The sequence below is a fragment of the Mus musculus genome, chromosome 9 (genome assembly GCF_000001635.26).
Source record: "Mus musculus strain C57BL/6J chromosome 9, GRCm38.p6 C57BL/6J".
In the NCBI taxonomy this organism is placed as follows: Eukaryota; Metazoa; Chordata; class Mammalia; order Rodentia; family Muridae; genus Mus; species Mus musculus.
This window is the reverse complement of record NC_000075.6, coordinates 57,938,713-57,963,363: the sequence shown is the minus strand read 5'-3', so window position 1 is coordinate 57,963,363 and position 24,651 is coordinate 57,938,713. Positions and strand designations below refer to the sequence as shown.

At 54.3% G+C, this 24,651-nt stretch overlaps 1 protein-coding gene across 4 annotated transcripts; it reads right to left on the bottom strand.

The window, feature by feature from the left end:
* Positions 1 to 498: 498 nt before the first annotated feature.
* Positions 499 to 23,768, bottom strand: Sema7a (sema domain, immunoglobulin domain (Ig), and GPI membrane anchor, (semaphorin) 7A). 4 transcript variants are annotated; one of them, NM_011352.3, is made up of 14 exons: positions 23,036 to 23,252; positions 9,686 to 9,828; positions 9,153 to 9,194; positions 8,747 to 8,839; positions 8,453 to 8,540; positions 8,194 to 8,304; positions 7,522 to 7,661; positions 6,839 to 7,023; positions 5,947 to 6,055; positions 5,659 to 5,857; positions 2,982 to 3,109; positions 2,651 to 2,805; positions 2,446 to 2,507; positions 499 to 2,124 (listed from the first exon to the last, which is right to left on the bottom strand). In NM_011352.3, exons 1-14 carry the CDS (start codon positions 23,211 to 23,213, stop codon positions 1,763 to 1,765), a joined length of 1,995 nt encoding a protein of 664 aa, NP_035482.1. In that variant the 5' UTR covers positions 23,214 to 23,252; the 3' UTR covers positions 499 to 1,762. The 4 variants fall into 4 exon arrangements, with proteins under 4 accessions (NP_035482.1, XP_030100009.1, XP_006510952.1 ...); XM_006510888.3 differs by lacking the exon at positions 23,036 to 23,252 and adding an exon at positions 22,896 to 22,982 and having other exon boundaries at positions 1,479 to 2,124; XM_030244149.1 differs by lacking the exon at positions 8,453 to 8,540 and having other exon boundaries at positions 23,036 to 23,768.
* Positions 23,769 to 24,651: the final 883 nt, after the last annotated feature.

The following is a 24,651-nucleotide window of genomic DNA, read 5'->3' as shown; positions in this document are numbered from 1 at the left end:
TCCCTGCTCCAGCCCTTTCTCCAACAGGGGATGCTCAAGGTGGAGACAGAAAGGCATGCAGCCTGCTCTGTCCCAATCCCTTCTCCTTTCCTTCCTAGCAGCCTGGCCAAGAGCAAGCAACCATTCCTTGGTCATATCCTGGCACCACCAGCCTCCTGCACACACCCTTCTATCACCACATCCTAGTGTTCCTCGTTGGTCAGTTTCACCCCTTCACCTTGAAGGTAGGAAGGCCTGGTAACTGCCCATAGAGTGATCCTAGCCAGGTCTCCCAAGGGAAGGGAAGGGGTTGGAGCTACAGGAGGGGAGGGGCTACAGGCTCACATTCCCCATCCCTGCCCCCCCCCCCACCTCTAGCCGAGGTCCTCTGAGCCCTCCTGCTAGCAGGATCACCAGGGGAAGCTGAGGTGGTGATGTTCACACTGGCAGGAGGTACTGAGTGACAAGCTGGAGTCCTACTCGGCACCACAGGCGTGGAAGACAGGGCACAGACACAGGTAAATAAATAGCTTGTTTATTAGTAATATGTTACATTATTAAAGTGCATTGAGAAGAGATAAGGGACGGAAGCTGGAAGGCCCCCGGCCCCAGGCCCTGCCCCAGACACAGCTGGAGAAGGGTCAGCTCTCTGCTGAAATCTATGGACTGTGGGCTGGGAGGCCCACTTGGGAAGCTCGGCCTGGGCCATCTCCACGGGAATTTTCACAGTTTAGCCTAAGTTAGGACATGTCCTGAGCTGAAGGTGGGAGGTTAGGAGCATGGAAGCACAGCCCCTGGGGAAGGGGGCTGAGGGGAAGGGAGGAGACTCCCCCTGCCCCCCAACCCACAATGCCAAGGGCAGAGTCCTGGAACCTCCCCCTGTGGACCCGGCTCCTCCTTCAAAATGACCACGGCAAATCAACCTAGGGCTCAGTTTTCTTCTTCGCTCTCCCCTGTCTCCCTCACCCACCCCTCCCGTAACCACCCCCCACACTGGAGGCTCATGCCCTCAGACTGGGCTCCCAGGGCAGAGCCAGCTCATGCCACTCTCGTCAAACCCATGCCTGTCCCTGGACTCTGATCCTATCCCAGGGAGCCCCAGCCTGGGATCAGCCCCCCCCTTCCCAGACCCTCCCTCTACCCGCCCCCCCAACCCCAGCATGTAGTTTTGGTATTTTCATACAGATGCAGTCAGAAGTAGCTATACATGAAATAAGCCTAACATAAAAATAGAGCTTTTCCCGCCCTTCCGTCCGGAAAGCAAACATCCTTCAATAAACATGCAAGGCGCTGTCCGGTGGGACCCAGGCTGTGAGGGAGGTACAGAGGAGCAGCCCGGGTCTGCAGGGACACTGGCCACCCAGCAGTGGAACAGGGAAGGACGCAAAGGACTCAGCCCCAAGGTCCAGAGATGGGGGGTCCCAGCTCCCCTTCCCAAAGCCCACTGCCAGGCTGATGGGCTCTCAGGCCAGGTGCATCACTGCATGAAGTCAAGTGTGAGATTTCGAAAAAATATTCTCGAGAAGATAAAGTCTTGAGTTGCTGATGGCCCAGCTTCACAGTCGGCGCCTTCCTTCTATAGTCCCTCACTGTCCCTACCCCACCTGGGCCCCAGCAGCCGCCTGCGGCTAGACGTCTCCAGGCCCTTTGTCCCCCACTGGATTATTCAGTACCCCTGGAAGAATCAGTGGACAGGGAGCTTCCGGGCCGGCCGGCTGAGTGTGACATTATTCTAGTACTCCTGGGCTACAGAAGCCTGGGGCGCCCCCAGCTCCTAGAAGCCCTAGTGAACCAGCAGACCAAGTATGAGTGTGGGCAGGACCCCCAGCCAGAAGGAGGCGGCCAGGGCCCGGGCATGGCCCATTAGTTGTTCGGCCAGTGCTCTGTCCTCTGGCAGCAGCTCCCAGTGTTGAGCCTCACGGAGGTAGGAGCCCTCTTGGGCCTCGCAGCGGTAGTGGCCATACTGACGGGCCGTGAGGTTCTCAATGAACAGGATGCAGCTAGGGCTTTGGTGGCCTGGCTCACAGCTCTGTTCCACATTCTCCTCATGGCGCCATAAGTAAGTGGCGTGGCGGGACTCCATGGGGCAGGTCAGGTAGTATCGAGAGTTCCGAGCCAGGGAAACCTTCTGCAATGGAGCCTCGTCTGAGAAAATAGGAGGGAACAGGCAATGAGGAGGGGTCAGGGACACCTGGGAGCCTCTGAGTTCTGCAGATGCAGCTTCTAGAGCAAGGTTAAAAGGAACACGGTGGAGATGGGGTGCGGATCCTGGCTTTTGGGGTTTTTCTTGTATTTTTCCCACATCCCCAGCCCTCTCATGAGCACCCGACGTCATGGGAGTTCCCTCAGCGGGATATGGTCCAGGGGCCTCAGGTCAAGCTCATGCCTTCTGCAGATCAAGGTGACTAAGGCATAGCTGTGCCTCCTTCAATAGCCTGGGGCCAAGGTTAGGGCTAGGTGAGATACCTGGTTTAGGGTTGGGACACTCTCTGTGTGGCTCCGCTGGATTAATGGACTGCAGCACTGATCTAGAATTAGGAGGAGCAAACGTCAGCGGCTGAGAGGCTGTAACGGAGCGCCCCACCTCTCCTCATATGACCCCAGAATGATCCTCCTGTAACCCTTCAATGCATCCCATTCTGAGGTCTGCTTTCCCTTGGGGCCAATGTACCGTTGGGAGCTGTAGATAGACACGCAGCGGTCCTGGTCCCAGCCACAGTAGGGGTCTCGGGACATGAGGCAGCCATGGCAGCCCCCGCTGTAGACCTCACACATGTCCAGGGGTACCTGGCTCACTTCCCACTGGGAGGTCACATAGAGCTTCCGCTGGAAAGAGAGCAAGACTGGGTCAGGCCTGAGCCCTCCACTGAGTCCTCAAGCTTTGAAGAAGGAACTCTGCCACCCTAGAGGTCCTTGAAAGGACATGCAAACTGCAAACAGAGTTGCCCTCTCCTCTGCCAGCTGTCTGGGTCGTCCCAAGGGTACAGAGTAGGATGGCTCACCCGGTCAGCATCCAATGATATAGCCTGGATGGCCGCTGCACGGTGAAAGGGCTGGATCTCCATGATATTGAAGACAAAGCTATGGTCCTGGTCCCCTGATTCCACCACCTTGTGAATGGTGCCCCTGTCTGTGGGTAGTGAGCAGAGGAGAGAGTCAATAGACAGGACCTACCTCAGTCAACAGATTTCTTCAAGGCTGGGCTGCCAGAAGAAAGACTCTGGGCAGGGAGGGTTTGAGAGTTATGGCTCATTCGAGTGTCACAGGACTGGGGTAGGGTGGGGTGAGGACAGCTGACCATGAAGGAACAGAGAGCACAAGGGCAGCCTGGAAGTTTCCAAGGCTGATCCCCAAAAGCCATTCCCTCAGTGAGTGCCCTCAATATGCCAAAGGCTTACTGGAGGCTGCAAAATTTAAAAGCAAGCCAGGATCGACGCCTTGCATGACCTTGGTCACCCCTTCCCTCCTCTGCCCTTTGAGGTAGGTGTTATCTCCCTTACTCTGCAGATAAGGGGGGTGTAGCAAAGCTATGCAATTTGCTCAAGGTCACACAGGTCGTGAGCAGCAGGGAACAAATTGGAACCCAGACGGGTCAGAACCCCACATCTGGCCTTTCTTTACAAGCTGCTTGCATCCTAGGTGCCTAGGGGATATATTGTCTTTAACTGTTTATTTTAGGTTTTTCAGAAAAGTCGTGCAGAGCCCCGGTCTAGCCTTCTCCCAGTCTCCCCAGCTGAAAGCCTTACATAACCGGAGTAAATCGTCACAGCTAAGCAGTTGACGCCAGTGTGCCCCTATTCACTCAGCTACAGACTTCATTTGGGTTTCTTGGGTTTTTCCACCGAGTCCTGCTTTTGTTCCCGGAGTCAATCCAGGATTCCGAGTTGCACTCGGTCTTAAGGGATATTTTAATTTCTGTAAAATCTTAGATCTGAAAAGAACCTTAGATCCCATATGAGTACTCCCAAGGTCACATAAGCAGACTGCCTGCTACAGCAGCTTTCTCTCCACTGGCACCTGTTGGGGACTAATGGGTATCCTGACCCTGGTCCTCCTAATCCCACCTCAACTGCTGTCCCAGTTTCTAGAATAGCCTTTTCCTTCTCTCCTTCCACCCCCCCATTTCCCAGGGCATCATCTGCCCCAAAAAAGCAGTCAGGTGATGCCTACCTGAGATGGTTCCTCCAGGCTAGTATTTCAACCTGCGGGCTTTGAGATGTGGCCAAAGACTACCTAAACCTGACAAACACCCAACACGGCCCCGGCCTTATCCATGACAGACGCAGACATAGATACAAACAGGCAAACAGACCCCAGTTCCCACTGTAAGAGCTTCCATTCTCTGGTGAGAACCCAGAGAATTCTTTATTTTTATCTGGCCCCATTATTTCTAAATGCTGCAGGCTCTAAACTGGTGTTTCTCCCATGGGCCACAGAGAAGATAAGAGACTCCCTCCATAATCCCTGAGTGTATGTATAGCCCACACATGTAGGAAGGGAGTAACAGGGCTCTTAGCCAGTCTTCCCTGTCCTGTCCTGTGTGACCTCCCTTCCCTCATCCCCAATGTACTGTGGGAAAATCCTCTCTTTGAGATTTCCAGGATCCAAACAATGACCCCAAGGTCTCTAGCTTCAAACCGGGCCAACATGGCCAAGGAAGCCCCAAAGTGGAGCAGCAACAGGAAGCTGCTGGAGGGAGTTTGAACAATGGAGGGATGGAGCCTGGGCCCTGATGAATGGTCCCAGTGGTATAGGGTCCTTTCTAGTTTCCAGGAAGGCCTCTCTCTGGCCAGGCCCACAATGGCCTCCCAAGCAATTTGCAGGATACCACCCCAATGCGAACTGGAGATGAGGTGGTAGACACAAACTCAGCTCAGGGTATATCAAGGCTTTCTAGAGCATCTCTCAGGCATTCTCTCAGCCTCCTCCAGGGAAGCCCCCCCCCCCCCCCAGGAAAGAGAGGGGAGAGGATGTCTCAGGCCTCTGTCAGGCTTTGCCGCCTTAAACTCCGTTACAAGGCATCAAATTTTTTGCGTCCTACCAACTTTTCAAATCCTTCCTCTCACCTGCATAACCCCAAAGACTAATAGAAGCCCCATGGTTCTTATTCCTAATGGCAGAGGCTCCCAGGAGGCCCAGTGCTCAAGCCCACCCCACCCCCAACTTCCACTTTCCACGTCTTTTCCTATGGCTTCTCCATAGGGTGAGACAGCTGGACCAAAGCGGCGCCTGGCTCTGCTCATCCACTGCGTCTCTGCCTCAAGTTCTAGTGCAAGATCTTCTGTCAACTCAGCATGATTTCTCTTTTCTCTCCTCTGCCTCATGTTCTCTAGGAGGCCCTCCCTCTCTGCCTGGGCTTTCTCAGCCTGCATACACTAACCCCTGACAGCTCTGCACACTCAATTCTCCATCTACACCTAAAGGCCCAAGCAAGCGTGACCTACATGGTTCTTTGTACCTTTTATGTCTTCTGCTTTGCTTTTTCTCACCATGTACCACTGGTTGGCCTAGAACTCACCCTGTAGACCAAGCTGACCTTGAACTCATAGAGATCTACCTGCCTCTGCCTCTTGAGTAATGAGACATTAAAGGCATGTGCCACCATGTAAAATCTTATTTTACAAAGTAAAAAAAAAAAAAAAAAAAGGCGGGGGGGGGAGTTCTGGGATAGCCAATCACCTGTGGTTAGATAAAGCACATGGAAGGTCTCTCCATTGCTGGCTTGCATGCGGTGAACGACCACTTTCTGGTAATGGTACTTAGAATGGAACAATGGTGTCTTCAGTGGCCCCATAGGTTCCACCCTCTGAGCCACCTCTGGGTGACTATCAGCTACCTGGAAGGTTTCTGTGGGTATGGGCTGCTTTTTTGGGAGGCACTGGGGAAGAGAATAGAATAGGTCAGTGATGACTGGGAGGTGAGGCCAGGAAGGGCTGGGGTCTGGGCCATGCTTGGTCAATGGCTCACCATGCCAGGTCGAGGGTTGGGAAGGCCCATGTGGTAGCCTTTGAGCGATGAGGTACGGAAGACTCTGTCAATGTCACCAAGCGAATACACGCAGACAGCTGAGTAGTTCCTGCAGGGATATACAAACCACATCTGTAAGGTGTTCAGGATGTATCCACCTCCACTTATCCTGGCCAGCCCTATGCTAGACAGGGCACACCATAGCCCTCTGCCTGCAAGCTCTTCGAACCAGGACTATCACTGGAGCAGAGGCCAGTGCCTAGCATATCAAACAAGGTTTTCGCAGGGGAGGGACAGAAGAAGGGAGGGGAGGAAGGAGGGAAGCTCAACTACAAAGTTGTCCCCACTGCAACCTAAAACCACAACCTTGGGTTCTGTTACAGCATCACTGAGTTTCACAGGCCACCTGTTCTGCCTTACGGAAAGAAAAGGGAACCACATCACAGCCTGAGTCATTCTCTGTCCCCCTGCTACCCCCACCCCCACCCCGACAGTCACAGGCTGAAGCCTCAGGAGCTCAGACCTTCAGGTCCTGCCCTATCTGTGGCTCCGTGCACATAAGAGCCAGCACAGGGTCTTTCTCCACCCCCAACATTTGTCTGTTTTATTTTCAATCAATGAAAATGATTACAAGGTGTGAATTATCAGGCAGTGTTTGAGCAGCTGCGATCACACCCAGCACCCCAGCCTTTCCCAGGCCTAGTATCAGTTTTGGGCACACATATGGCAGAACACATAGGCAGGAATGTGCACGTGACCCATGGCCACACACCATGTATACAGAAGCGAAAACACAACAGTATACACATCACACTGCCAGACACCTCTACTGCACACCCAGTAAGAACTCAAGCCTAGCACCTGGTTGCTAGTGTCGTGAACTACTCCTTACCAGGGGTTGGAGAAAACGCCATAGACCCTGGTATCTCTCCACTGGCCACTGGGGTCAGGGAGCAGGAAGACATCTTGCAGCCGATTGAAGTTCCTGTTGGTGGCTGCATCGCTGCAGACCAACATGGCTTTCAGGAAGGTGTTCCACTTGGAGACAGACAACGAACTCTCACCACCCTGGTCCCCCTGGAAGGACAAGAAGGCAGAAGAATGCCCTCAGCACCTGCTTGACACACCAGAGGTACCCAGAGTACCCAGAGCAGGGCAGGTTTCAAGGGGCTGAAATCTGTGGAGACCTAGGCGAGCTTTCAGCTGAGCTCCAGCTTGGTATGCCCGGGACCCACACTGGGGCCCTGCAGATGAACATTCTGGGTCCTCCATAGCAGACAGGATCAGACACACATCTGCTACCTTCACTTATGCACACTTGTACACAAACACACAATACAGCAAATTCGCACAAACACAGCACAGGTAAACACACGTGTACTACATACTCACATGTTTGTTCATCCAATATGCATACAAAGCTAAACCACATTTACTCACAGGCACATGATAGCCTGTGCACACACATTACCACAGTTTCATGCACGTGTGCACTCACACACACACACTCACTCCTATTGTATATATACAGACACACTATCATTCACCCAGCCACCCCTCACAGAGCTGCCTCACCCTGCACAACTGGGCTACTCGGGACACATTGAGAGGAGCCTCGGGGTTCTTGTCAGGGTTGTCTTCTCGGAAGAAGTAGTAGATCTTATCATCATAGGCTTGGTCTTGGTGCACAATGGTGGCCTTGATGAACTGTGGGTCTGCCAGGAACATGGGTGATAGGGTATGAGGTTAGAAACCTGTGTGGCAGCCATTCAACCTTGCACTCAGAACAGCACTTAAGGCCTCATGGGGCCCTCAGCTCTAAAGCAATACCCCACACCTGTTATGTCCTCCTCTACAAAGATGTCATGGGCCCAGGAGCAATGACTTCATGCTTAGGGACTGAAGGAAAGTCCCTGGGGTGCCTGGGTCACTTCTGCCTAATCAACAGAGCCTTAATGAGGAAGATGGGGCCATTGCCCCACATGGGTTCATGAGAAAGCTGAACTTTTGGCTCTCTGGGCCTCATGCTAGGTCTTAGCTTCTTCTGTGTTTGCTCCCAGAGTTATTCAGACCCATCTGGCCTCCACACCTCGATTCCTCCTCTCTCACAACTCAGACTCCTCAGAGCTGACTGTTCAGATTTGTGCTTCTTAGGAAGTCCTCCTGGCACACATCAAGGAGACTATCTGCCACCCTGGGCACTCACACCCCTGGGTCCGCCCTCAGCGCAATCAGGATCTGACTCACTCTGCATGACTGTATCACTTGTGTACAGTTCACTCTCGCCCCGAATGCGTCGAAACCGAGGGATCTTCCCGTTGTATTCCTGCTTCCGGATGGTAGAGTACACTTCATCTCCTGGGGTGGCAGGAGGACATGTGGGTTAGAGCAGCATCTTCTCTAAGTCCTTCCCCCAGGCTCGGGCCCCTGAACAAGGAGCTGACCCTCCTACCCCGAGCCTGGTGCTGCAGCACCCTCCCGGGGCCCCTGCCCAATGCTGTTCTACCTTCAAACAGAACCAGGGAGTTCTCATCCGGGCTGAAGGGGGCATAGCCTTTCATCTCACCAAGTGACATCACCACACTGTCATTCACCTGGAGGAGATCAGAGGTGCAGATGGCCACATGACCACCGGCTACTGCACCCTGTGAGGGTCAGTTGCCCAGCCAGGAGCCTATTCTCCCAGAGACTCTGCTTAGGGTAAAGCCGGCTTCAGAATCTCTCACCTCTGTCTGGCCATGAGGGGCTGACACCCACCCAGGAAATGGGGACTACTCAGGCACATGGGAAGGGTTCTTACCAAGTTCCAGCAGCTGGGCTTCCGGGCATTGGTGCCACAGACCAGCAGCCCATTACCCCGCCTTTCTAGAAGAGTGATGTAATTCCCACAGTCCTGTGTGGGGAAGGAGAGAATTAGGTGGGTGGGAGTCCCTGGCAGGCCTAGAAGACACTAAGATCCAACATCTTGGGAAAGAATACATCCAAAAGGGCTGAGCATAGATAGATAGCAGGCACCCAGGGCTGCTGACTCTATCCCCCAATGAACAAGGCCTACGTCAGGAGCCTATCTCTCCCCCTCTGTCTAGGGGCCCAAAGACTAGCCACAAGTCTAGCAAACTCATGTTCCCTCCCTTCCTTGACGCTCAGGATTTTCTCCTTTTTCCCCAAGGGGCCCACTCTTCCCTATGGTCCCTCCCCTGACTCACCTGTTTGTCCTGACAGGACCCCTTTGTGGAGCCGATGTTCACCTGGAAGAGGGGAGAATCATTAATCCCCCTTCCAGGGGTGAGATGCCCCTGAAATGCTGCCCACACAGCCTCGGGGCAAGCTCCGGATGAGACTATTATCTTTTCCATCTTCCACAGATGTAATTGAGACTTGGAGAGTGTAAGTACATTTCCCAAGGTCACAGAAGCTCTTTGTCTGATACCAGGAGCAGAGCTGAGCAACCGCAAAAGGCAGGTTATGGGTTCTGGAATCCAGCTTCCTAACCTGGCATCCCCCATCAGCACTGACCGGCCATGCGTGTTAGCTCCCAGTTTCTCTCCTCATAGCCTGACTCTCTACTCCAAAGTAGACTACCTGTAGAAGCCGCCCCAGGACCCATGTGTGAGGTTATGGAGGTAGAAGGCCACATACAGAAAGATGTGCCAGCTCCTTCCTTCTCCGTAAGGGCCGTCAGTAGGACCAGAGGTCAAGGAAGAGGAAGGAAGAGGGGACGGCAGGGGCCCAAGCTCACCGTGCGCACAGAGGCATTCTTGCCCTCGGGGAAGTTGAAGTGGTAGACCTTGCCACGTCCACCCACCCAGACAGAGAAGCTGCCCGGCTCATGGAAAAGCACGGTGTGTGGCTCAGGCTGGCTAAAGTCCACATGGTCCTGCCCTGTGCAGCATGAAAGAGAAAAACACCCTGAGCAAGAGGACCCTGGAGTTCCCACAGGCATGCTAAGCCCTGCTGGCTAATTAATGCTCCAAGCTCAGGGCACTGGAGGTTCAGAGACAAGGCCTGGTGTAGGTGGACCTGAGAAGTAAGGAATGCCCTGGTGGACTCCAGCGATCACCCACCCTCACCCAAAGCCACTGTTCCTTCCCCAGAATGTGTGCTGTCTCAGAGTGAGGGGCACTTTAGGGATCTTAGGGAAAGCAGTCCCCATTCCCAAACACACACACACTCCTGAGGGGCTGTGCAGGTATGGGAAGGCCATCAACTCTGTCCTGGGAGGGAATCTCCATTTCCCTCCATCTCAGTCTCTCCAGAAGCAAACAGCAAGGCTTTGAAGCTCCCCGGTTAGGGTTCGGATCCCTGGGCTGCCATTTTATTCACAGCTGAGAAGTTGTCTCCAACCCCTCCTGGCTTACCCAGGGCTCTTAATGGGCACCATTTCAGAACTGAGAGAAATCTCAACATCTACTCCTTCCCATTATACAGTTGGGAAGACAGGTCAAGGGAGAAACAGCCCCAAAACGCAGGAAAGCAGGTGGGGAGTGGGCCCTAAATCAGTCCCTCTGCTTCTGTCTTCAAAACTAATCTCTAACCTGATTTCACCTGCCCAGATGCCAGCTCCTTGTGGGACTCAGCTCTCTGTCCCAGCAACTCTGGGACAGGGGACCTTCAAAAAGTACAGCCTACGCCTTTCAGCAGAAGGGCTGACCAGGGCAGTTTTACCCAAAAAAAGAAACTGTCTGCAGCCATCGCCTCCAGGGAGAAGCTGTCTCATCTCTAGTGACATTGTTGAGGTTGTCCTGGTTGCAGGACTAAATTACAGGGATGAGATGGCTTATGGCCATGCCCTCAGCAATCAACCATAGCCACTGTCCCCTCACCTCTGATTAGCCTGGGCCTCACCCCGGAACCCGGTCTAGCCACTGTTTTTTTTGTTTTGTTTTGTTTTGGTTTTTTTTTTTTTTTTTAGCTGCAGCAAACTTTGGGACAGCCAGTTTGGCAGTGACACCCAAGCAGGACACGACTCAGTTCAGGCAAAAAAACAAAAAACAAAAAAAAAAACCTGCCAGTTCCTCAAGGGCTGCCCTAAATCCTTCTTGCTGCTACTTAAGCCATTCCTAATGGTCTTGCATCCATCAGAGGCAAAGAACGGCCGGAACACACACTTCTCCACAGCCAAGTGATCCCAGACACAGTGAGAATAATTCAGATTCTGCATCTCTGCTGTGGCCTGGCTCGCTGTGAAGAGAAGGAAACCAAGGCCCTCTGGGGGACAAGCCTGGCCCAAGGTCGCATCAGCAAGCAGGGCAGAATGTTTCATCCGGACAGTATCAGTTCTCAAGAACATTCCTGGAGATGTGAGCCTAGCTGGGTACAGACTAAAGTGCTGAGTCTGCTGCCTTCTGACTGACCTGGCTCTCCTGGGGCACACCACCAACAGCCTGATCCAGCAATGAGGGTGGGAACGGAGGGGCAGGAACCCTACCTCTCATACCCAAACCCCCAAAGCTGCCTCTCGTTAGATTAGCCCCAGATGTGCAGGGCAGGGGCTGAGAGCCCAGCTCTGTGCTGCTTTCTGGACAGAAGTGCTCAGTGGTGGCAGAGCATGGGCACTGTCCTCCGGCTCTTTTCGGGCTGGGATAAAACTGTAAAGCTGGGCTCAGCAGGCAGCAGACACTTGGTCTTCCTGACTCATGGCTGCCCAGGTCCCAGGCAGCTCAACTTCCCTCACACTTCTGTAACATCCAGACTGGGAGGCAGGAGGAAAGGTTCGTATCTGTGCCTGGGGATGCTGGGCTACTGAGACCTACAGCCACAAAGCTAAGAAAAAGAAGCACTCCCAGGCCGGGCTGGCCACTTCCACCAGTCTCCTTAGCTCCCAAGCACCTACATCAAGTTCAACACCCTGGACCCCAAAGAAGTCTTACCCACCCCTTCCCCATTCCCGTTCCCCATTCCCATTGGTTTTTGAAGGATGCATTCAAGGCTCTGCCTATTCGGAGACTGGGCAAACTGGAGTTTATCTTTAAGTGTTCACTAAGCGTTCACTTCCCGAACCACTTTCTCTTTGCTGTCTTGTTGATTCAGAGCAGATAAAAGCTAGATCAGCCAGGAATGGGAAAAAGATGTGCAAGAAGGGACAGGAAGGGACAGGCAAGGCTAATGTACAAGTTAACTCAAGGGGAAAATGGCACCAGAGGGGACCATGGAGGGAGCCTTTGTCTGGAGGTAGCAGGGCTGTCAAAGAGCAGTCCTGGAAGTGAAGCCGAGTGTGGAGGAGACAAGCACTAAGCCTGAGGAGGATACTTGGCTCTCCTCAGAAGTGTAGATAAGAGGCACCCACACCACAGGAAGGTCACTAAACAGATTGTCCTAGGAGGGAGCCTGGGCTGCTCCCAGAAGACCCTTAGAAGCTTTGAAGGGCAGGGGAGGGTGTCGGCAGTGGGTAATAGATACAGCCAGGGCAGCACTCTGCTGATTTGCAAGCCTCTGTTTCCCCTCAAGCCTAGGCAAGGTCCGAGCGAGGGAAGACATGAACTGCTGGCCCCATTTTGCAGAACAAACAGAAGCTTAGGACCAACCCTCCGATGACCCCTCAGGTTTCTGCCCCTCCCAGATCTGGGCCTGGTGATGTGTCATGAACTAGGGGGAGGAAGGAGATGGCACCAGCTCAGCCCCAGGACAAGACCTTGGCCCATTCTCCACCCCGGCCCCAGCCCAGGCTCCCGGCACTGCCCGAGGCCCTCAAAGGGCCTGATTGTGCCCAGGAAGTGTCAGAGCAGCCGTTCCATGAATACATGAAAGAAAGCTTTGTTCAGGTCAGCAGGATGGGGGGAGAGGACGGCGCTGGGGGCGCAGGGCAGGAGGGCTGCCTGGAAGTGAAGGCAGCAGCAAGCCCTTTTGGCCAGGATCACCTCAGAGAAAGTTGGGCCAGAGGAAGGGATGTATGCACGGCCCTGCCTAGACAGGGGCTGAGCAAACTGGAGTCTATGTCTAAAAGGTCTAGCCTAAGTGTTTACTCCCCTAAGCACATTCTCTTTGCTGTCTTGTGAAGCCAAAGAGATGAGAAGGCAGATAAAAGCTAGACTGGCCAGAAATGGGGAAGGGGTGTGCAAGCAGAGGCAACTGCATGAACGGAGCGGAGTGTATGGTAGTAGAGGACTGCTACCTGACAGAGAATTAATGAAAGAAGAATCCAGAAGGCTAGGTCTTAGTGGTGGGGCAAAGAAAGCACAGATAGCCCAAGGACATATTGACCATCAGTCTCTTCCTACTGCCTGCTACCAAGGAGCAAGGCCAGGAGTGGGAATATCTCCCTTCCTCCGGCAGTCCCTCACCTCCCGGCTCCCGGCTCCCCCTGCTTCCTTTCTATCCTGTGTGTCTAAAAGGAGCACCGTCTGGCACGGTGTCTCCCCCCCTCCCCACTCCCCGGCCTGACGCATTAGTGGCTGACTAAGTGGTAGCTAAAAGCTCCCAGAATAACCAGGGGTTCAGGCAGGGGAGGGGGCTAGGGGCACACAAAGAGGACATGGCCTCAAGGCAGGCTAGGCACAAGAACGGCCATCCCCAACCCATGTGATTCAGAGCCAATCATGGCTCTCCTGAGCAGAGTCCCCAGGTAGTCCCATAGCTAGCTGGTCCATGGTCCCTGAGCCTCCTCACAGTATAGGGTTCATAAGGGTTAGACGAGTTCTAGTCAGATGTAAGTGTTGGGAAGACTACAGGAAGTGGCCCTATGCAGACACAGCACTCCGGACAGGGTGTCCATAGGGCCTTGATTCTATTGCAAAAGAGAAAAACAAGCAGGCTTGATTCCATTTGGGAGCCATCCTCCCATGACCATCCCAACACTAGGCTGACTGTAGGAAGTAGGGAGGTTTTCTTTGGGTTTTCTCAAAGCAGGCTTGCCTAATGAAGGATCCATCCTCCTCTCGTTCACTCTGGATGCTGTACCATCTGCTCCCGTCATTCCCCATAGCCCGGATGCTTGTGAAAGAGGAGGGCAGGCTGGAAAGGGTAGAGTGAGGGTTACTGCCTACAAAGGGAACAACAAGGGCTGGTCCTTGACCCACTGAACCCGTCAGCTTTGAATGCTAACCTCCAAGAGCCCTTGGAAAGTGGGCAGAGAATGGCAAGAATGTGGGCATCCCAGGAGGAAATGCCTGAATTAAGTCACCAAGGAGCAGGAGCCTGGCCAACCACAGACTGGGGACACAGCCATATCTGGCAGGGACCTCCTCCCACACTTGTGCCCACTCACACCCTCACCCTCGGAGAAAAGAATGAAGAGCCGCGTGGCACTTGGGAGCTAACCTGCAGTCCCTCCACCCTTTGGCGTCTCACATAATACACATCAAGGCAGGAATCCAGACAGCCACCAAGCTGGGAGACGTGGTGGTCATCGAGGCTATGGCATTGACCTAAAGGCAAACACACACCCAAGGGAGGTTCACAGACTTGGGGACCCACTTTGCCACTGCATCTCTCTAAAGCCACCCTCACTTGGGTCTCCTTTGAGAAACTGTTGTGAGAAAGCTGCTGAAACCTGCCCTTCTCCACCTTACTCTCTCCTTACTCTCTCCACCCTTACTCACCAAGCACAGAATCGCTAACTTGCTAACGGAAGGGAATCACCCATCCACTGGCAAGGTAGGGCCCTGATCTCCCAAGGGCCTTTAGTAACCCAAAGGCATGACGGATGCAAAGCAGGATGGGAGGAGAATTCCTCCCAGTGGTGGCAGACATGCAGGGACAGATGTTTCCTTGGTTCTGCCTCTGATATGGCCATTTCCAGATGGCACTGACCTGGTGTTATGAGCAGATTACGGCTACTGTCAGGGTACTGGTGACACCTGTGCAGGGCTGGGTTCTGACAGCTGCCAGGTAAGTGCCGTGCCAGCACCGGTAGCAAGGGCCTAATGTGGCAGTGTCCCTCATGGAGTAATGAGACATTTACCCTCATTATCAGCAAGCCTACACTGCCAAGGTCATGGGTGGGAGGAGAAGATATCTCAGGTGTTCGTTTGAGCCCTGGCTCCAAGAAACCACCCACTCTCTTTGGCATCCAGGCATCTGGTTGTTGTTTGTGAGCTGGGAAAGGGCCTCCCTGAGTTCAGTTCCCCCTTCTGTGGCTGGTGGAGATGGGGGTTGCTGGTTTGTCATGGCCTGGGTTTTATGACCCATCATGATTCCAGGAACGAACACAAAGCAGTCAAGGTTTAAGTTCATGGGTCATTAGGGGAAGACTTGAGTGTACATGCTAAAGATGTTAGCACAGCTTTCTGGAAGCAAAGCGACTGTGAAAGCGACATCCTCGTCTGCCTCCTCTGGCCAGCCCAACAAATCCCCACCACCCTGCAAAGAAGGCAAGACAAACATCTGCATCCCCATTTTAGAGAGAGGAAAACTAAAGCCTTTCCAAACCACCCAAGGGCTGGGACCACTTGCATCACCGTGACCAGAGGATTCGGGCTGCTAGACAAAGAAGCTGGGACAAAGTTTGATGAGAAGTACTTTTGGAAGAGCTGAAGTGAGCAAGGCTCAAAGGGTTCAAGTGGAGATGGAAGGTGGTCACGGAGCCCTTGGAGTCGGGAGGAGGTTCTGAGCTCAATCCCAGGAAAGGCAGGGAGCCCAGAGCCAATGCCACACCCTATCTAGCTCCAAGCTGTTCTTTGGCCAAGCAGGTTCCCAAAGCCCTAAAGGTCAGCTAATGGCTACTTCAAAGCAGTAATCGGGCAAACAGTACAGAGTCTGCTCTTGGGCTCAGAGCCAGGGCAGGGGTGACAAGAAGGTAGAGGATGCCTACCTCAGCCCAGTAGGGAGGGAGACAGGTGGATGACTGTGGTGAGACAGAAGGTTCCCAGCCTCAGCTTTGGCCTGGACCAGCAGGGGACACAGTGTGAGGGCAGGCAGCCAGCATAGCGTTAAAGCAGGGTCTGGGGTGCCAGAACTGCAGAACTGCATTCCATGAGAAACTAGAGATGCCGCAGGAGGAGGGAGGGGGAGGAGGGAGGAGAGAAGGGGAGGGGAGAGGGGGAGGAAAGCAGAAAGAGGGACAAGGATGGCAGTGGTGAGGCTAGCCCTCAGCAGGATTTGCCAGGTGCTATCCCAAGTGGTTTTTAGAGCTATTAACTCAGCAAATCACTAAGCTCATATGATGTCTGGTCTCTTAGCTCTGCTTCACAGATAAGGTGTGCGAGGCACAGAGAAGCTAAGCAACTTATCCAGAATCACATAGCTCCATATAAGCAGAGCCTGACACAGACTGACTAACCCTGGGACCTGAACATATCCTACTGTACTCCAGGGATGGACTCTCAGCGACTTCCAGGGCAGCCCCTTCTATAGCGCTGAGGAGAATGAAGACGAGGGAGGCTAGAGTCCAGACAAAGGCTACTGGCCAACAAATGCCTGACCTCTACTTGTGACACCTTGACAAGTGTATCTGAGTGAGCATGAGTATGCCTGTAGATGGGACAGGAATCAGGGGTGCAGTATATCACCCTCGCCCTAAATGCTAGCCAGTATGACAAACTGGGAAGATAAATCCAGGATCGCTGTCCTTACTAGGAAGCTGTTGGGCTGAGTATGCACACCAGCCTTTGTCTACTGTACACCCAGGCTCCCAGCCAGTCAGCACTTACGGTAGCATGCATCTCCACCCTGGCTCTAAGCTCAGGATCCCACCACAGCTCCCAGGCTGGGACCATCCCAGCAAGGACCAGTCCCCAAAGCAGGGCAGTCAGGGCTCACCTGTCTCTGAGCATCCCCATGATGCCTATTCCCCATGTGCTCACAGCCCCGTCCTTTCTCTGCTGCATGTGGATCTCACTTGTCCTTGAACATCTAGCCCAAATCCCCTGGCTCCAGAAGTGTTCCAGACTGCCCTAGCCCTCATTACTCTGCCCTGCACTCTCTGACTGTGTTCCGTCCACTATCTGACATGTTCTCTTCTCTCAGATCACACCGGCTCTGGTGGGAGTTCACTAGATATGTGAGGTGCTGTGAAGGAGGGCCCACTGTCCATTGCCAGGGCTGGGCAAGATAGGAAGGTCCAGCGGTTAGGAGGGGTTAGCCTCCTACCACGTTTCAGAAGAGGAGATATTTTAGAAGAGGTTCCTGAGCCACCTATGGGGTACAGTGCTTGTCATGATGACCTTACTTGGGATGCTGAGGCACAGCAGCAGCTATACCGTGTCCCCTATATCCTTTGCTCTTTCCTTCTCCTCCCCCTGACTGTATCACCCACACCAACCTTCTGTCATAGTCTTGGCTATGCACTCCTGACTTCCCAGGGGCCCCTTTTCCATCACTAACAGCTGGCTCCCTTGGGGCAAGCACAGGGCTTCTCCTGCTTTCTCTCTCCCAGGAGCTGAATGGAGGTGCAGGCAGGGATCAAGGGCTCGCTGCCTCCACACTGATGGTTCCCAGGATGCTGGCCCAAAGCCTGGGGTCTTGATTAGAAGCAGGGGTACAGGAGGCCCCAAAGGATCAGCCTAATCCCCAGGCTGCTGTTGTGGTTAAACCCAGATTAGCCTGAGCCATGACACAGAGCAGCCTGCCCCCTGAGACCCAAGCTCTGCTCAGTAAAGGCCAGACACGAGGTATACAGAGCGGGTCCAAATCTGAGGGTCTTGGTGGGTGGCTAGAAAGTCTCTGGGCTCAGTTAAACAGATCAAGGAAGTAACAGGCTTTAGAAGCCCTAGACCCAGAAAATCATGACAGTAGACAGGGCATTGGGAGGGGGCAGAGACTTGGGCTACCGGAAAGCTCAGGGCAGAAAAACACAGCCCTGACACTAGTTCTGCCATTTTGCCAGTGACCTTGAGTCTGTTCTACCGTCTCTGAGCCTTAGTTTCTCCATCTGGGGCCTGTGTGATTGGCCCAGCTTCTCTCTGACATTTCTTTTCTCACACCCTGAGCTCAGTTCCGTCAGGCTGGGTAAGCTGAGTTCATCTCCGAAGGTTCCTCGATGGAACTGAGAACGAATCGGCAGGCAGGAGGAGGGGATTGAGGAGGCGATTGAGGAGGAGGGTAAGTAGGGTGCAGGGAGGATGCCCTGGGGAGCACTGGGTGCTGGGAGGGATGGGGAGAAGAGTCAGAGGGTAACCATCAGGCTCTGGGGAAGCAGTGCTCCGCGTGGCTGTGTGTTCTGGGCAGAACACGCAGTAGAGTGTCCCAGAGGAATGGAGAGGTCAGAGTACAATCTACATAAGGGGCAGTGGTGCCAGGATGAAGGCCTGAAGGAGGATAAGGCTTGGAGAACCTTCTCCTGTGGTAGGACAGTAACGTAGGACCTGGGCTGACTACGGAAGGTAGAAGCCTCTAGACTCTAGGGATTCAGGACTGTGGTCCTTTACTCTCTCCTTCTTCTCTGGTCAGCCTGGCTCACCGACAGCCAGATGCTCATACATCTGGCAGCTGGTCCTTCTTGCACAGCCAGGGCAGATCAAGAGCCTGTCTCTCCTATCCCTGAAGAGGAGCAAGGTTTCTGGGGTGGCCAAAAAAAGGAACCTAAGAAGCAGAAGCCTTTTGGTTCAGAGCTGCTAGTAAAAGGCAGGGAAATACGGTGAGTCTAAGATACAGCCACCCAGAACTGAGGTCCAATGAAGGATCTGGAAGACTGGAAGACGGTGGAGGCCACGCTGTCAGCTGCAACTCGAGCAGGGAACTCTAGGGTCATTGTTCTCATGACTGCCCCCTGCAGGCTGAGCCTCACAGACCACCTGGCCTAGCACTCCTCAAAGACAAGTGAACAGTTTACTTCTCCCAAGTGCAGAAAACATCATATTCAACCTAGAAAATTATGTACTCTCAAAAGGGACCAAGGTTCCCGGAAGGGGAAGTTGGTCAGATGAATTGTGCCTGTACTGTCTGCAATACAGGGTTTGGATACAAGGGGGTTTCTTCTGCCTTACATGCAGAGAATGGGCATGGCAGGCTTCCTATGTGAAGAATCCTCCCCTGGTCAGGAGCTGATGGGGAGGTCCTAGTGGCCCTGGACCCCACCACTACTTCCCTCAGGGACCTAGGACAGCCTTGCCTGCCACTGTCTTTCTCTAGAAGGCTGCCCATGCAGTGACAAGAGGCTGGCTTGCATATCATCTCCAAGAAACTTGCTGAAGTCAGGTATGGTGATGCACAGGCCTTTAGTCCCAGCACTAGGGAGGCAGAGACAGGTAGATTTATGTGAGTCCAAGGCCACACTAGACTACATAGCAAGTTCTAGGCCAGTTGGGACTACATAGTGGGGGTGGAGGTGGAGGTGGGGGATACCTTGCTGGATCCCTGGCCAAAGTTGACTCAACCCTGTCAGACAGGTGCTTCCTTTGTCCCTTCCTCACGCAACCCATTCCTGCCTGTGTCATCTCATGTTTGCTACCTCATCCACTGGCCAGGCAGACTTCCTCAGACCCATGACTGCTCTCTGTTGCAGGTCCTGTCAGTGTACGCGCAGGTTTATCTGCCCAGGCTTCCTGTCTGCAAGGGCACTAACACATTTAGTTTCTCTGCTGGACCCTTGAGTTCAGTCTGGAACCAGCACGAAGTAGAACCCAGGCAGCGCCTGTTAAATGTGTGTCCGCCCTTGAGGTCAGACGCCAACAGGCCATTCCCTGCAACCGATCCTTGACTTTCAGCCTGTGACAGTGAAGAGAAGAAGGAAACAAGACTCAAGGATTTCCCCTGACTACCCAGGTTTCAGTCACTTAATACCAAGATCTAAACTGGCCACTGTGGCCTCTGCTTTGCTCTCTGCATCCTAAGGAAAAAAGGATTCTAGAGAAATTGTGGCCCAGCAGTGAATGAGAGTCAGTCTCTCTCTGTCTCTCCCTGTCTCTCTCTCTCTCTCTGTCTCTCTCTCTGTCTCTGTCTCTCTCTGTCTCTCTGTCTCTCTGTCTCTCTGTCTCTCTCTCTCTCTCTCTCACCCACTTGCTCTTCTCACCTATTTCTACCTGAGGTGCCAGAGTAACTTGGATCTGTGTCCATTCAACTCAGATCTGCAGCTCCATCCCATTATCTACTCTCTGAAGCTTCAATGTTCAGCACAGGGCCAACACAGAACTTGGCAGGGAGCGTCTGGGGAAGTCACCAAGCATCTCTTGCAGCTTAGGAAACCCCCTTTCCTCTTGGGGATCGCCCCCCCTCAGTCCTGCAGGGGGTTCACCTTGAAGGTGATGAATTCATCTAAGTCCCCCAAGGGGGCAGGGATTTCCACTGGAAATGCTGATGCTTTGAGAGCCCCAGCTGTGACCTCATCCCCTGGAGGAGGTGACAACAACCCCCTACCCTGGGGAGTGGCACCTTAATGGCTACCCAGCAGCTCCTAAGTCAACAATAACATCCTGTTGTTTAATTGGGCCAGAGGGGGAAGAACCAGCAGGGCAGGGAGAGACTGTGGTCAGGCTGGATAACTCTGACTTGGGGGTCAGGACCGACCTCCATGGGCTTCTCCTTCTCCAGCTCTTGGGGAGCAGTACATAGCATAACAAGTGTACCAACTTCTTGCCACACTACGCCCTCTCCTGCCATCCGATGTCTCCCGCCCTTGCTTGAAGGGTCAGAGTCATACGTTTACACTGATGACTGACTCACACGTTAGAGATGCCCTGTAGGGACTACCTCCAGAGCTTTCCTGCTCTGGCAACCTTTGGGAGTCAAAGACAGGTGCACAGCTCAGGATAGCCAGCAGTCTGTGATGGAACACCTTCTCCCTGGTCCAAGCTGTTCTGCACCAGGCTCTCATCTGATTGCAAACAACTGAAGTCTGGGACCTTCTCAGAGACCCTCCTTTAATCTTTTCCTAAGGCTTGAAGTGAGGGTGGGAACCAAGCAAAGAAAATAAAGACATTTCTATACCTGTCCCAGTCCCTATTCTGTCTCAACTCAAAACTAAACTTCAAATCTATGTCTTGTACAGAAATGTATGTGGGGTTACCACTATCCACACATAGTCTAGTCAACCCTGAAGGTTGCTATATCCCATCCACTGGTAGACAGGGCCCTAGGCTTACTGCAACGCTTGGAAGGCTCTCTCTCTCTCTCTCTCTCTCTCTCTCTCTCTCTCTCTCTCTCTCTCTGTGTGTGTGCCTGGGTTGGCCCTATCCAAGCTCCCTACTATCCGATTGCCATGTGTTACCCCATAGGAGACAGGAGGCAGCTGTCAGCCGGGCACACCATCACCAGCTGGTGGCCCTAGGGGCTTGGGGACAGGTGAATGGCAGGGCCTGTCTGGCCAGTGGGGCACCTGGCACTTGTGAAGGAGACTGCAGACTGTCCTTGGACAAGATTGGTGAGTGTCTGGTGGATCCCAGCCAGAGGGGGTCAATAGTGCATTACCAGTGTGGTCACTCAGTGAAGTGCAAGCTAGGGAAGCAGCACATAGAGATGGGCTGGGAGCCTGAAAGTGGGTAAGAGGGCTGAGAGCAGCTTTAAATAGTCTGAGGGTAAGGGAAGACTAAGTGCCAGGGATGGAGAGACATGCATTAAGTGCTAACAAGTGGGTGTGCATTAAGTATGTGGCGGGAGGTCAAGGAAGGATTGGGGGGACAAGCACAATCAAATGAAAGGGGTTTGATACAGAGGGAGATTCCAGAACACTCAGACATAACCGTTTGTCTCCTCTGGCATACTCATATGCATGTGTCTAAGACACAAGGGGACGGAGGAAGTTAACATGCTGGCAGGGACAGAGAAAGAGGCTGAAGTGGTGCGACTGTGGAGGGTGCAAGTATCCACCATGAACTGGATGTTCAGAGGTCCAGATAAACTGCTCCTCTTCCACCAGTTACACCTCTGGCTGGATGGCGGAGTTGGAGACGAGAGTACCACGTTTATGGTTTGGAGAACCATCTAAATCCTTCTCCTCTCCCTAACCTGGCCCAGGACAGATCCAGAGTCAGATCAGAGACCCCTCCGGCACAGTGAGTGCCCACACTGCCCAGTGACCTTGGGCAAGTCACATTCTCTCAGCTGCTGCGGCAGTTCGGGCCACTCATTTTATGTGGGTTTCCCCCCCTCTGCTAAGAATACCTGCCCCAGATAATGCTCAGACTTCCGCAATCCCTGCAAACTGCCAAGGCATCAAAGGGACAGTAGGGACAGACAGGACAAGTACCCCCAGCCCCCGGTGTGAGTCCCCCATCACCACTAGGGGAGGGGCTGCAGAGATGCCAAATTTGGGTACAGAGCTGAGTTTGTCTGGGGGCGGGGAGGCATTTGTGTGCAATGCAGGGAGGGAGCTCAGTCCCTAGTGGCAGAAAGCCTCCAACCCCAACCTAGCCAGCTTTCTGTCCCACCGTCCGTGGTTCTGAACTGCGATGCCCGAAGGAAAGACTCCAGTCCCTCAGGTTCTCATATTCACTACAGTCCTAAGGATGCACACTCCTCCCCAGATACGCCGCTTGGGGGTCCCAATGGCCTCGCCCCACCCAATGGGCACTGTCCCCCCTCCCCGTGCTAGTGCCGATTTCTGGTGACAACTGCCACGTGCGGGCAAGGGGGGAGCGGCTGGTCCTAGCATTACGGAGACAGCGCCCAGGTGCTCGGAGCCCCTGCACCGCACCTTGTCCCGGTTCGCCGCAGGGTGCCCACCCCCTTGCCTGGCCCGCGCTCCGGGCCGGGGCGGGGGCGGGGGCAGGCGGCGGGGTCTTTGTTCCCGCAGCCCGAGCGCAGCGGCGGCGGCAATGGGTCCGCGCCCCCTTCACCAGCCGAGCCCGAGCCCCGCGTGCCAGCAGAGCTCGCAGCTTGCAAGGAGGAGGTCGGGGTGATGAAGCTGGCCAGGGGAAAGAAGGGTTCTGTATAGTAGACCCCGTGGCGGAAAGCCAAAGAGCCTCGGTGAGACAGGGGCCCGCAGCCTCCCCCCGCGCTCGGGCGCTGCGGCTCCGGCTCAGAGCTGCCGTTGGACTTGGAGCGCCACTTAGCTGGGCCCGGGCCCCAGCCACTCGCTCGCACGCTGCAGCGCTCCAGCCCGCTCCGGCGTGACAGTACGCACACTCACAAACACTCACCCGGACCCACACGCTCCCTTCGGGGCCAGCCTGAGACCCGCAGAGCTGCGCACACGCACTCTCTCCGGGTGCCGCACACTCTGCACCCGCCCCGCAAGGCGTCCGATCCCGCGCCCCGCCGGCCGCGCGGCGCCGCCTACCTTTCCAGACGGCGGAGATGCGGGGTCCGCTCCTCGAGTGGCCTTGGGCGGAGGCGGCGGCCACCCAGAACACCAGCAGAAGCCGCAGCCGCAGCGGGAGCCCGAACCGAGCCGGCAGGCTGAGGACGCGGGCGCGCGGTGCGCTGGGGGCGGCACGTCCGGGAGGAGGAGGCGTCATCCCGCAGCCCCGGAGCGACAGCGGCAAGCAGCCGAGACTGAGACAGCGCCCGGCCGCAGGCAGAACCTAGCGCCAGGAGGCGGAGTCAAGCGCCTGACCCCACCCCGCCCCTCCCCCCCGCCCCTCGCAGCCTTTTCTAGCTTTGCCGGTGGCCCCTTGCTTGTGCGGTGACCGCTGCCAGGAAAACCTTCGCTACCCGCACGCGGGCAACTCCACCGGGAGAACCCAGCTGCAAAGAAGACAGACTTGTGATCTGTCATGAGGGGCAGATCCCATCCCTCCTCTGGGCTTCAGTTCCACTTCCCTCGCCCCAGTGGAAAGAAAGGCCTAGGAAATCCGTAAGGATCTCTCAGCGCATGGATGAGTCTAACACCGGACAACCCCCCTTGCTGTCAGCTAAGTGGTTTGTAGTCAGAGAACCATTCTCATAGAATGGGCTTGCGGGAGTGGGACGCAGCTCTCTGCTGATCCTATCAGCCGGAGCAGGATGCTTTCCTCTGTGGAGGAGAGAGGGGAGGTCTAAGATGTGTGGGGTGCCCACAACGCCCCACGATTGCTCTGCCTGAGAGAACACTGGGAATTTTTCATCTTGGCCTGGCTCCCTCCTCTCCCTCTCCTTTCTCCTCCCTTCCCCAGCCAGCAGCCTTCTGGGCTGCCTCCCCCCAGCCAGCTGGTGTATGCTCAGAAAATCCAAACTCATTTCCATGTGCACTGAGGGGGATATAATTAGGAAGGCCCCTTCCCCAAGAAAAAAGTGAGGGGCACAAGACTCATAATCAGAGAGGGAAGGTCAGACCAATCGAAGGGAATCTTTCTCTGCCTAAGGCTCAGCTACATACCAAGGGCAACCTGGTGACGCGGTGGTAGTTCCATCAGAGGGTCCAGGCCCCTCTGCAGTCACCTGAACAACCCAGGAAACTCTGTCATTGGCTTATGTTTTCAGAGCCACTTTGTCTGCTCTTCGTAAAAGGGTCTCCCATGTTCCTTGGGCCAGAGATGGACAGATTCCCTACCTCTGCTTGTACCCAAAGAAGCTATGACTGGGAAATCCATCCAGGTCAGCTTGTCCCAATCTATTGCTTACTGTATATGTAGTCTAAGATGTACTGCACCAAGAAGAGACAGGGCAAGGAAGAGGGAACAGAAGTAAACAAAGACTTGACCTTCAAAACCCACAGACCCAGACATACTGAGCATGCTGTAGACACAGGCAGACCCTGGGCAGGATGCCCTGACCTCAGAGCCAGCCTCTTCACTGCTCCACGGGCAGGGAGGTTTTGATACAGCGAATCTTAGCTCTGCCAATTGTACAGTCTGCTTCTAGTTGTTTTCTCCATTCCTAAAAGCCCCAAAGTACCCTAGCCACTAAGGTGAATTCCTCCAGATCTCTCTGTGGGGAGGGGTCTAGAGACACTACAGGGCTGTGCACGGAGTCACT

Coding starts and splice junctions, on each gene's coding strand:
- Sema7a (NM_011352.3), bottom strand. CDS start 23,213: ATGACGCCTCCTCCTCCCGGACGTGCCGCCCCCAGCGCACCGCGCGCC. Junction 9,829..23,035: donor CATCTCCGCCGTCTGGAAAG/GTAGGCGGCGCC, acceptor CATGCTGCACAG/GGCAGGACCATGTGGACTTT. Junction 7,662..8,193: donor AAGTGATACAGTCATGCAGA/GTGAGTCAGATC, acceptor TGTTCCTGGCAG/ACCCACAGTTCATCAAGGCC.